The sequence below is a fragment of the Canis lupus genome, chromosome 24, assembly GCF_011100685.1.
Source record: "Canis lupus familiaris isolate Mischka breed German Shepherd chromosome 24, alternate assembly UU_Cfam_GSD_1.0, whole genome shotgun sequence".
NCBI lineage: Eukaryota > Metazoa > Chordata > Mammalia > Carnivora > Canidae > Canis > Canis lupus.
In genome coordinates this window covers 24688751-24702199 of record NC_049245.1, presented here as the reverse complement: position 1 = coordinate 24702199, position 13449 = coordinate 24688751, and the positions used below count along the sequence as shown (strand labels likewise).

Here is a 13449-nt window from a genome sequence, read left to right as displayed (position 1 = left end):
TGAGCATACATATGTTATATTATTTGTGTATTTTTATTTCATACTCATAATGTCTCTATGAGGTAGGTGCTATTTTTATTATACCATTTTTGTATATTTTATTATACCCTTTGTTTATGAGGAAACTGAGACTTGAGGAAGTTAAATGCCTGACTCAAAGACGTAAAACTCATGTCTGATGACAAAATGCCTGCTTTCAAAGACAGGATTATACTGCTTCCCCATGAAAAACACAGATAGATGGCATATGAAGCCATGGGAATTAGTAGGTCATCCACAAAGGGTACAATTTAAATGGGAACAAGAAAAGCCAAAAAATGGAATTCTAAGGAAGCCACATTTCCAAGGTGAATTGAGTAAGACGACAAAGGCAAAAGGATCTACTGAGTGGCCAGAACAGTTTCTAAAAATTAGAAGTATGGTATCTCAGAAGTTAGGGTAAGAAGAGAGTTCTAGTCCACAAAGGGAAATGTTGCATATATCAGGTGGGATGAAGAGTTTACAATTGAAGGTCATTGATGATCTTAGAGCAGTTTATAGGGAAGTCAGGCTGTAGTGGTTTAGGAGTGAGCTAGAGCTGAGGAAGTAGAAGCAAAAGGTATAGGCTAATTTTCCAGAAGTTTTGCAAAGTAGAGGGGGAATAAATAATGCCATATACATAAGTAAGGAATTTATTAATAATATTATTAAGTAATTGATAATTCTCTGTTCCCATATTATTTCTATTTTACACGTTCACCATTTCTCTGGATATCTCTGTCTACCTCTATTATACCAGCATCCCTTTCCAAGTCTGCCATGCCTGGAAGCATTGAATGTTGTTTATTTTGGTTGTGGATAGACTTCTTGTATTTATTAGGTGGTTTGAATGTCTCAGGTGATTCTGCCTTTGAAAGATGGGCCATAGACCTCCTCCACCCCCACCCAACTCCATCATCTGTTTTCCACAAAGATAAGAATTCGCTTCTCAGACCAATTCAGCAAAGCATGCAACTTCAACTCTGTCTACCTAACTTCCTCCCTCTCCTTCCCCGCCCCCAAATTCTTGGTGGGCAGATCAGGGAGAGGAGCTGCCACTCCAAACCTTCTGGGATATAACGTCCCAGATGGGGAATCTCTTTGGTTTTGCAGTAAGCTGAGATCTTTCCTTGCCAGCCTCATCAGTCCAGCTCTTTCTCAGAGGGGGCTGGAGAGTGATCAACACCGCCGTCCACCTGTGCACAGGAAGATGCCTACAGCCACACCAACGATGATGAAACTGCCCACCAGGACACCCAGGACCAGAGAGGTGTAGGAGCGTCCTGTTTGGCTCCCTGCAGAACATGCACAGAGTTAGCCTGAAGAAATACCTCTGAGATTCTTGTCCATGGTTTGAGTCAAACCCTAAAGGATTTCTACCCAAGGAAGAGGGCTAGTTCTCTTAAGTGACATAAGCTGTATATACTCTGTCTCAAACCCCCAGCCTTGGGCCTCCTGTTGCTCAAGGTATCCATCCTTTAGGTCTATCCATTTGCATGGAACCCACTCAATACACAGGCCCATTCCTGATCCCGTCATACCTTTTGAGTTTTTTGAAGCATTGTGTTCCTGCACGTACTGGACACAGGTGTCTTGCAGGAATTCTCGCAGTTCGTACCGAGTACGATTGTAGGAGTTGAGCTGATGCAGAGTGTAGGTGACCACTCTGGAGGGTACCTGGGGCCCTGCCACCCATAAGGCTTTCTCTGGCTGGAAACTCACAAAGGCGCTCTCATTCACAGCCACTTCAAAGAAGACGTGGGCTGGAGAGCCCTCAGGAGGCAGCTCACAGCCCAGGGAGCAGCGAATGGTCAGAGGAACTGTGGATGGGGAATTCAGGGTGAGAGTGCTGCGTAGGAAGGGCGCCAGGTGTGGGAGGAAGTCCACCAAAATGGGGTTTAGGGTGGATCAGGGACAGGGTCTAGCAACAGGTCAACCCCGAGGCCATGCAAGAAGAGGGCCTGACAGAGGGCCCGCAACTTGGACACTCACTCCTCTTCAGGCTCCCACCCTGCGATCAGCGAAGGCAGGTGCCTGACACCTGGGCTCCTCAGAGCGGGCCAACCCACGAGGCGCCGGCTATCCAAGAGACCCTCCTGGAACCCCGCCCCTTACAAAAGGCCCCGCCCCGTTTCCCCAAGGCCCGCCCTCATCGAGTCCCTCCCACAGGCCTCCCCGCCCCTCGCCCGGGCCGCCCCGCCCCCTCCGCGCGCGAGCGCCGCTCACAGTTCACGCGCCGCTCCTGGTGCACCAGCCGCACCAGCAGGTTGAACTCGTCCAGGTAGGTCTTCAGGCGGCGCTCTCTGCGCGCCCAGCTCTCGGGCTCCTCCAAGGGCTGCAGCTGGAGGATCGTGACGTTGGTGCCCTGGCCTTCCAGCACGTGCGTCGTTAGTCCCCCCAGCGACGCGTTGCCCCGGTGCCACACTTGATAGGGGTCGCGGAAGTAGGAGATCTGCAGCATGTGGAGGTTCCGAGGGCCTGAGGATAGGTGTCAGCGCGTCAGGCCTTGGGCTGGCGTGAAGCTCAGATAATAATCCCCTACCAAAGGCGGCCGCCCACCTTCTCGGCCATTCATGAACTATAAAGTGTTCTTCCACCCATCCTCCCATAACCCTGTCAGGAGAGCAGGACAGGGATTATTATCTCCGTTTTACAGATAAGGAAACTGAGGCTGGAAAGAGCAGAAGCCATTTGCCCCAGGGTAATCCAGTCAGTGGAAGAGCCACCCCGATCTTTCTCACCCCTAACTACCCCCATTTCCGGTTGGTCAACAAATCCTGACCTACAATAAAATCCCATTCCATCTCCTGTTCTCTCCTGTCCTCCGCCACTGCCTTACTTCAGGCCTCATGGGTTCTCATCTGGCCTGGGGTAGTAACGTCCTTCCTCATCCCTCTGCCCTCATTGTCAGTTTCACTCCTTCCAATCTGACCTCCATCTTCTCCCAGAAATAAGATTATGCCCTTCTCCTACTTAAAATGCTCCAGTGACACACTCCCCTATCACTAGTAATAGTAATAATAGCTGTTAAGTACTTATTATGAGCCAAACACTGTACCTACACACATTATTATCTTATTTGTGCTTTCCTCCCATTAGCTTAATGCAGTGGCTACTGTTATTAACCTCAGTCCGTAAGGGAGCAGGCTAAAATGTTTAGCAGAACCAAGGTTTGAGCACAGGCTGTGTGAGTCCAGCACTTTTAACCACTCAGCCATATTGTCTCCGCATAGGAGAGCTGTCCGCAGAATGACATCCAAAGCCTTTAGCTTGGCATTTGAGGCTGCAGGAGACCAGGTCCCATCCGCCTTCTCTGGCCTCTTCCTGTCCTTCGATATAGTAAAGTACTTGGAGTTCCTCATGCTGCCTTTTGGTTAAAATCAATAGCATGTCAGGGTTGCTCTGCCTCCAGGCAAACTTCTATTCGTGCTTTAAGACCCCATTCTGTTGCCCTCTCCTTGGAGAAGTTTTCCTAATGCCTCTCCTCTTTACCTTCCCAGATACAGTGGGTCTGTTTCAATGATTCCAGATTCCACATAACTGTCTCAAAATACACAGACTATTCCAGGCTCCCCTAGGCTATAGAATCATGTCTGATTATCTCTGCCTTCTACCCCTATTAAAGGCCTGGCACAGGATTGATGCCTCGAGAATCCATGAGGGAATGAGTCTGGCGTTGTCATTCTGTGTGTGCATGTGTGTGTGTGTGTGTGTATGTGTGTGCCTTGTCCTTTGTTTGCATATGAAAATTTATGCTCTCTGTCTGCAGATGTGAATAAGCAGATCTGCGTGGGTAACCCTAGATAAGGCTCTTAACTGCCCTGTGCCCAATTTCCTCACCTCTAAAATGGAGAGAATCATACTGCCCACCGTAGTAGAGATATCTTGGGGGTTAGATGAGTCAGTGCATGTATTAATGGTAGTGAGCGCTCCCAGAATACTGGTGAATTGCTCCCTTTTCACCAGTATGGGAAGACTGGAGCAGGAAGGGGAAGAGGACGTGGGTCCCTGTGCCATCACAGGGCAGGGCAATAATTCCTTTCTTTGCTTATACAGCTACCTGTGAGTTCTCCCATGGACCATGGCTTCTCTTCCCCAGACTTTCCCCCGCTGCCTGCCACCCGTCTTCCACCTTCTCTGATCTATTTTGCCTTGCTTCCCTCAGCCCTAGCCTCTCCGGTGGCTTCCCATTCCTTCCACCTGTCATCTCTTCCCAGAGTCTCTTCCCGTCTTCCCTGGACTCAGCAAATCCACATCACCCTCAGCACTCCCTCTCCAGACTCATCCCTCTTCGCAGGGCTAATCCTCTTGCCCTTTTTACGCGTCCCTTCCCATTTCTCCAGTCCTGTTTCCCCAGCCTCTTCCATCACCCCCCTCCCCAGGCCAAACTGTATCTCCTCACCTTGGCTTTGGGACACAAATCAGTCCCCAGGACCCTTCCTGCCCTATAGAGAGATCAGGCTGGCTGCAGGCACCAGCACTGCAGAAATATTCCTCTGGTCCTCCCCCTGTACCCAGGCTGCGAGTCTCCAGAACCATCCTGAGGAAGGAGATGTGCCCCTGACTCACCATCTGAGGCTTCCTGGCTACAAAAGGCCCAGCTGGGCAGGAGCAGCAGACACAGCAGTGGCAGCAATGTTGTCAACATCCTGGCGCTGAGGTTCTTACCCCACCTGGGATCCTGACTCGGCAGGCAGGGGGCTCAGGCTGGCTGCAGCCTAGAGGGGAAAGAAGTAAGGACTGTCTGGAAGGGGAGGAGGCTGAAAGGAGGAGGCTGGAAGGTGGCCAGGGGATAGGAGGAGGAAGAGGGCGGCAGGCTTATAAAGTGTTATTCCTACCCTGTCTCATTTCCTACTAGGGGGCTGGCCTCCCTCTTGCCCTTCCCCTGCCCCACCCTGCATCGGCCCTCATGCCCAGACCTGCTTTTCCCTTTTCTCTGGGCCTCTTCCAACAGGGAGCGGAAAAAGGGGGTGTCAAGTTCAGAGAGAAGTTCTGCCCTCGCTGAGTCAGGGGGTGGGGCATCTGCTTTCAACTTAGAGTGGACTCTAGGGTGTAGATAGAGAGATCAGCAGGTTACTGATGGGGAAACTGAGGCCCAGAGAGGTGCGGAGACTTTCCCAAAGGAAGTTTATATGTCATGGTGGTAACAGATGGGGATTAGAGTTTAGTTTACCAGCATGCTGGCTACATTTTATCAGGATTTTAAGTAAATAGTAATTACACAATCAGGGATCTTACTCTCAGAAATACATAGTTACAAAATGAGTATAAAACAGCTCACTACAGTGCTGTTTGTAGTAGGAGAGAATTATGAACAATCTAAATCTCATCAGTGGATTTGTCACTTAAAGCAATATTTTTCAATCTGAGGTCACAATCTACTACTGGATAATGAAAACAGTTTAGCGGGGGTCTTGTTTTTGTTTTTATGAAATAGAACAATAAGGATTTTCAGTACCTCGTCTTGGATCAGAGTAAGCATTATTTCATGAAATATTTGTTCAGTTGTATACATGTGTGTTTCAGTTTTGTGCTTGTATGTTTCTGTGATGGATTTTGAACAGCAGTTTAAAATGTATTTCTTAAAAAAATAAAATAAAATAAAATAAAATAAAATAAAATAAAATAAAATAAAATAAAATGTATTTCTTACTCTGGGAAGCAAGTGGAAAAATTTGGAAGTCACCCCCTGAAACTATGGTAATCCATATTGTGAATACTATAAAGTAGTTTAAAAAAAAAACCTCCCCTCCCTAATCTCCACTCTATTTTCATATTAATATTACCTGAAATTATATTATTTGTTCATGTACATGTTTATTATCTGAATGTCCCAGCAGAATATGAGCCCCAAGAGGTTGTCCATCTTGTTTGCTACTGTGCTTAGAATAGACCACATAATAAATAATAATAAATATAAATAATAATATCAGCTAACAGGTGACTGAATGAGATAGTTAAGATATGCATAAATCTCTAAGAGTAAGTTGCAGGATATTAGGTACATTAGGTTTAGAACCATTTATTTGTCAACCACATACATGACAACTAAACAACCTATTTCTTTATGAGAGTAAAAGAATCTGAAAGGATGTACATCAAATACAGCAGTGATTTATCTCTAGTGATTTATTATCAGAGAGGAGCCTGAGGTTAAAAGTATATATGTGTGTATGTGTAGGGGGTGTTTGTGTGTGTGCACATCTGTATATGTGTGTATATGAGTGTGTGTATGCATGTGTATGTGCAAGTATGCATGTATATATGTGCAGTGTGTAAACATGTGTGTGCATACATGTCTAAATGTGTATGTAGGTGCTGTGTGTATGTGTTAGGGATGGCAATTCTGTGGAAGGCCTTTTCAGTCTATTTTGTGAAGGGTTTTATCACTCTATCTGTATTGTTTGAAAATTTTGCACCTAAAATGTGATGATATAGCTTATGTTGAATTAAAAATAAAAGTTTAAGTAATAAATTATGGTGGAAGAAGGTGGCATATCATCTGAGTTGAGGTACTGACATGAGACATTGATAAGTGAGAAAGGGAAGTGTGGAATGATGCACAAGTATAATTCCATCTAGTTTGGCTTAAAAGCTTACTTCCGTCCAAGTAATACATATAATTCCATTTTCATATTTTAAAAAAATCTATGTGTATATCTGTGTATTGGTATTTACATAGGAAGAATACGGGGTGGGGGTGCTCTCAATAGAGATTAGCTTTGGGAAATGGGATTGGGTAAAGGGCTGAGGTGGGAGTTTTACCTTCTTTGTTTTATACACTGTTCCTTGGGGGAAGAGTTGATGTCATAGTGGAATCAGGGCAAACCCTAGTCACATATCAGGCTCCCATTCTCTGAACCGAATATATGCAATTGTCCATGCTCACCTCTCGATCATTTTCGACGAGCTTAGAATTAACCAAGTCAGCTTGCCAAAATGGTCTAGTCAAAAGAAACATGGTGGGCCTTGTTTTCCTGGACTGGGACTCAGGAAAAGTAGATGGCCTTAAAATCACTGCCAGTTATACTGTCTTGGCTTTTACTAAAACAATTATTATAAAACATTCCATATTTGAAGAAGTTTTTTCATGCCTAAAGAATTTTATCACAAACATATTTGTCCTCACTACCCAACAGAAGAAATAAAATATTCTCTCACTGCCCCATCACCAAAGAAACCATTAATCAGAATTCACTAATTCTCATTTCCTTATTTCTGGATACTATATTACATGTGCATATATCCTTATACAATATGTAATGGTGGTTTGCATATTTTGAGCTTTGTATAAATAACATTGAAGTGCACTTATTCCTCCGCAACTTACTTTTTTCACCTAATATATTAATACAATTCATCCAAGTTGTTATATGTAGGTCCATTAATTTTCCCTGCTTTATGATGCCATCTTATGAATATACCACAATGTATTTATCCATTCTCCTGTTACAGTTTTTTCCCCATTTTTTGCTATTACAAAGTGTTGGTAATGACTTTCTTGTATGTTTTTTCTTTTCTTTTCTTTTCTTTTAAAGATTTTATTTATTCATGAAAGACACAGAGAGAGAGAGGCAGAGACATAAGCAGAGAGAGAAGCAAGCTCCCTGCAGGGAGACCGATGTGGGACTTGATCTCAGGACTCCAGGATCATGCCCTGGGCTGAAGGCAGGCGCTCAACCGCTGAGCCACCCAGGTGTCCCTTGTGCATGTCTTCTTGGGCATATATAGGAGAGTTTTTGTAGGTGCAAACATGGGAGTAGAATTGCTGAGTCATAGGTATATTCATATTTAATTTTACTAAAAATTGCCAAAATGTTTTACAAAATGGTTGGGCCAATTTACATTCCCAAGAGCGCACAAGGATTTCCCTCACTCCATATCCTTGCCAACCCTTGGTATTGTCATATGGTTGGGTGTAAAATGGCACTTCATTTTGGTTTTACTGTGCTTTATCTGATTCCTAGTGAGTTTGCATATTTTTGCTTCTTTGAGACCCTGGAGGATGCCTTGGGATGGAGAGTAATAAAGTATATGATTGAACCAATTTATTTATTTATTTATTTATTTATTTATTTATTTATTTGAACCAATTTAGAATTGAGTGCTGTCCCTCTGATCTATGCAGGTATGGCCTGCATCACTGGGGTTAACATGGTCCACACCACCATCCACAGAGCTAATCACGGACAGGTCTTTTCCACCAAGCTCAGATCTGTCACAGACAGAAATGACAACAAAATAGTTACATCCCAAGCACCCTCCATACATACCAGTACCCCAAAAATCAAAGAGTAGAGGTAACGATTATTATTATAGCCAACATTTATAGCGGACCAGGAACTGTGTTAAGCTCTTTACATAAATAATGTCACTTTATATGCCAGTCCTTCAAAGTAGGTTTCATTAATATCACCGTTTTACTAATAAACTGAGGCTCTAAGAGTGTGACTTACCTAAGGTCACGCAGCAAAAACTAAAATATGAACCCATGTTTCTCTGATGCCAAAGTTTGTGAATTCAACCACCACATTAGTGTCTCAAAAGTTTTCGGGGAATCACTCTCCATCAATACATTTTTTGGGGGGATCCCTGGGTGGCTCAGCGGTTTAGCGTCAGCCTTCGGCCCGGGGCGTGATCCTGGAGTCCCGGGATCGAGTCCCACATCAGGCTCCCTGCATGGAGCCTGCTTCTCCCTCTGCCTGTGTCTGCCTCTCTCTCTCTCTGTGTGTCTCTCATGAATAAATAGATAAAATCTTAAAAAAAAATACATTTTTTAACACATACTTCCAACACTCCTGAATATTTATGTTATATACAATATAAAACATGCCAAAAATTCATACTGGGTGCTAGGCCTTTATCGTTTTCTCTGGGGCAGATAGCACCAGGCTCATTGTCTCCATGTTGCAGAGGAGATAACTCACGTCCAGAAAGGCTAAGTAACTTGCCCACCGTCACACATCGTGAAAGCGCAGAGGAGGGATTTGAACTCCAAAACAAAGAGGTACGGGTTTGGGTACAGGGAATGTGAAGAGAGTGTTGGGGGTGCAGAAGCTGGTGAGTGGGGCCAGCTTGAGGGCATCCCCCTTTCCCCTTCGACACTCAGGGTTGGGATGGGGAAGGGAAAAGACAGGTTGTAGAGTCAGAGCCTATACTAGGCAAGGCCTGGGTAGGCAAGGGGCAGAAAATCACAAAGCAGAGTGGGCATAGGGCCAGCAGCTGGATTTGACTGAGATCTAAAGAATGAAGGTCCTACTGAACAGAGAGATGTGAAGGAAGCCAGTGGTAGCATTTCCCACTCCGGAGAGTACATGCCACAGGAAGATAAGGGAGACAGGAAACTGAGTGGGGGGGCCACTGCGGGTGCAGCCCCAGTGGGTGACGAAAGGCTGGGTTGAGCCAGGGTCTGGCGGTGTGCCCAGCTTGACCTCAGAAGCCCAGACCTCTCCCTCCCCTGTTAGCTACTGGACACAGGCAGTTTAACCAACCAGACCCAACTGATAACAACAGAGTGTGGTCCTTTCAGAGATCACCACCTGCTTAGGATTGGAATAGTAACATGTATTGAGAGCTTACAAATATGCTAGGTGCTGTATGAAGTAAGCAGAATATATACGTTTTGTTTTCACTAGGGCTCTGTGAAAAGTATAAAGAAATAGCCATTATTCGCATGCATTTTATAGATGAGGATACAGAGGCAATGAACGGACCTGTCTGTTAGTTAAAGAAAGCATGTTTGGCTCATGACCCAAACATGCTTTCTTAACTAGTAGACCATCCTATAAGGATAAATGAAGTGACTCATTACCAAGTGCCAGAACACAGTATGTATTCAGTAGGTGGGAGAGATTTGGAAAGGGCTTGGCTTGGGTGGGGCAGCAAGCAGAAGTGACCCTGCAGCGGGAAGTGACCCTGAAGCAGGGCAGTTGACGTTAGGTATAATTCTGAAGGAGAGACAAGGAATAGATATGAATCTTCCTTAAAATTTTCCCCTGTAGACACTGACACACCTCAATTTAGGGAAGATGAAAAGAACCCTGTAACGTCAGAGTGATTCTAGCTCTTGCTGCCCCAGCAAGTGGTGGGAGCCTGGTATTCCTGGCTCAGCTCCTGTCTATCTTTCCAGCCTTATCTTTCCATGTACTCCAGTCTCAGCCAAATCTGCTCCTCCTGATTTCCTGAACAGAGAGCACACAAATATTTTTTCACTTTTTAAATCTCCTTTTTAGATAAACAGAAGTTCCTAATTTTTAAGATGGTCAATGTTATAAATCTTTTCCATTAGTTCATGTTTTTTCTGCCTTGTTTAAGAAATCCTTCTCTAAGGAGGATTTGGGTACAGGGAGTGTGAAGAAAGTATTAGGGGTGCAGAAGCTGATGAGTGGGCCCAGCTTGAGGGGCATCCCCCTTTCCCCTCTGGGATCATGAAAATGTTCTCCAGTTTATCTTCAAAAGCTTTATAGTTTTATCTTTTACCTTTAGGCGTACGATGTGAAGTACAGGTCAAGATTAGTTTCTTTTATGTGAATATCCAAGTTTCCCGACGGCACTTGTTAGAAATCTGCCCTTCCTCAATGATCGGCAGTGATATGTCTGACTTACAGTAAATGTGTTTATTCTGTTTCAATAGCCTATTTTTCTCTTCCTGCACCAGTGTTATGTTATCCTAATTAGTATAACTTTATAATAATACATCTTCATAGCCTGCAAATCAAGTCTCCCCACTTTGTTCCTCAAGAGTGTCTTGGCTGTGTTTATATGTTGAATTTCTATACATAAATTTTAGAATCACTTTATCATGTTGATAGGATTTTAGTTGGTATCATGTTAATGGGTTGGGGGAGATTGATGTCTTCACAATGTTCACATCCAGTGCATTTATTTATATTTTCTTCGGTGACTCTCGGAGTTTTATAAGTTTATCTCTAGACATCTTGCCCACGCTTTGATAGATTCACCCCCCCCCCAGCCTTTCATATTTTAAAATGTTATTGAAAATAGTATTTAAAGAAATGCCATGGGGGCACCTGTGTGGCTCAGTGGTTGAGCGTCTGCCTTTGGCTCAGGTCATGATCCTGGGGTCCTGGGATCCAGTCCTACATTGGGCTTCCTGCAGGGAGCCTGCTTCTCCCTCTGCCTATATCTCTGCTTTTCTTTCTGTGTCTCTCATGAATAAATAAATTACATCTTTAAAAAAATAAATAAAAGAAATACCATGTTCTAATGGCTTATTGCTGGTATAGAAATATGATCATTTTATTGCATTGATTTTGTATCTAGAAACTTTAATAAACTCTCTTATTTATCCCACTAATTGTAGATTCTTTCAAATTTTATGTGTGCATAGTCCTATCACTAGTAGATAGTGACTTTTATTTTTTCCTTTTTAATTTTTAGAGTTTCTTTTTATGGAGGGCAAGGGAGAGAGGGAGAGAGAGAATCCCAAGCAGGCTCCATGCCCAGCGCAGTGCCTGATGTGGGGCTCAATCTCACAATCCTGAGATCCTAACTTGAAATTAAGAGTTAGATGCTCACTTGCCATCAGGGAAATACAAATCAAAACCACAATGAGATACCACCTCACACCAGTGAGAATGGGGAACATTAACAAGGCAGGAAACCAAAAATGTTGGAGAGGATGCGGAGAAAAGGGAACCCTCTTACACTGTTGGTGGGAATGTGAACTGGTGCAGCCACTCTGGAAAACTGTGTGGAGGTTCCTCAAAGAGTTAAAAATAAGTCTGCCCTACGACCCAGCAATTGCACTGCTGGGGATTTACCCCAAAGATACAGATGCAATGAAACGCCGGGACACCTGCATCCCGATGTTTCCAGCAGCAATGTCCACAATAGCCAAACTGTGGAAGGAGCCTTGGTGTCCATCGAAAGATGAATGGATAAAGAAGATGTGGTCTAGGTATACAAGGGAACACTACTCAGCCATTAGAAACGACAAATATCCACCATTTGCTTCGACGTGGATGGAACTGGAGGGTATTATGTTGAGGGAAATAAGTCAATCGGAGAAGGACAAACATTATATGGTCTCATTCATTTGGGGAATATAAATAATGGTGAAAGGGAATAGAGGAGAAGGGAGAAGAAATGGGTAGGAAATATCAGAAAGGGAGACAGAACATTGAAGACTCCTAACTCTGGGAAGCGAACTAGGGGTGGTAGAAGGGGAGGAGGGCAGGGGTGGGGGTGACTGGGTGGCGGGCAGTGAGGGGGGCACTTGACAGGATGAGCTCTGGGTGTTATTCTGTATGTTGAAAAATTGAACACCAATAAAAAACAAATTTATTATTTTAAAAAATAAGAGTTAGATGCTTAATTGACTGAGGCACCCAGGTACTCCTAGAGTTTCTTTTTCTTAACTTATTGTTCTGGCTACAGCCTCTAGTACAACGTGAATATAAATTATTTTTTCAAGTATTCTTATGATTTTCCTGGTTTAAAAAGGAAAGCTTTCACCTTTTACCAAGATAATGTTTTCTGTATTTTTTTTTATAGGTACCCTTTACTGGATTAAGTAAGATTCCTTTTATTCCTAGTTTACTAAGTTTTTATCATAAATGTTTCAAGTTTTTCAAATCCTTTATCATAATCTAATGAAATGATCATGCAAGTTTCTATCTTTAACTTGTTAATGTGGCAAATGCATTAAGTTTCTAGTGTTAAACTAGCCTTTGCATTAGTGAGATAAGAAACAACTTCTTTATGAGGTATTATCCTTTTTATGTATATTCTACTCTTTAGTTGTTTTTCTCCAGACTTCTCCAAATTCTCCCCGTTCCTTCAAAGCCCTGCTGTGACACCACCTCCTTCAACCTTCCCAGGTGCTAGAAATGATCTCTTATTCTTCATTCAAAACCAATAGTACTTTATCTCCCGTTATAGCTACATTGTCACTTTCTAAATTCTTTTCTTTAAGATTTATTTATTTATTCATTCAGAATAAGAGAGAGAGAGAGAGAGAGAAGTGGGCTCCATGCAGGGACTCGATCCAGGGTGTCCAGGATCACGCCCTGGGCTGCAGGCAGCGCTAAACCGCAGCGCCACCGGGGCTGCCCACATTGTCACTTTCTATCTCTTGTCTTCTCCCCTTGACTATAAATCCTGGAAAGCATCGTTGTGCTCTCTTCTCAGCTTATTCCCTCCTTCCAGGACCCAGAACAGAGGTGGTATGAGTGTGACATAGGATGAGGACATGGGCTCAGGTAAAGCTGCCTAGGCTTGTATCTCAGCTTTGCCACTTGCCAGCTGTTAGATTTAGGGGACACCACTTGGCCTCTCTATCAGCAAAAGAGGAAGAATAATAGTACCTGCTTCACAGAGTTGTTGTGAGAAGGAAATGAGCTAGTATAAGTGAATTAGTATAGCTCTGGGCACATATTATTTATGTTAGCTTACTATGTAGTCATTGCC

At 43.7% G+C, this 13449-nt stretch overlaps 1 protein-coding gene across 1 annotated transcript; it reads right to left on the bottom strand.

The window, feature by feature from the left end:
* Positions 1-1197: 1197 nt before the first annotated feature.
* PROCR (protein C receptor) lies at positions 1198-4666 on the bottom strand. Its single transcript, NM_001314130.1, is given in 4 exon segments — positions 1198-1313; positions 1560-1838; positions 2245-2496; positions 4588-4666. Coding segments are annotated over 4 exon segments (726 nt in total).
* Positions 4667-13449: the final 8783 nt, after the last annotated feature.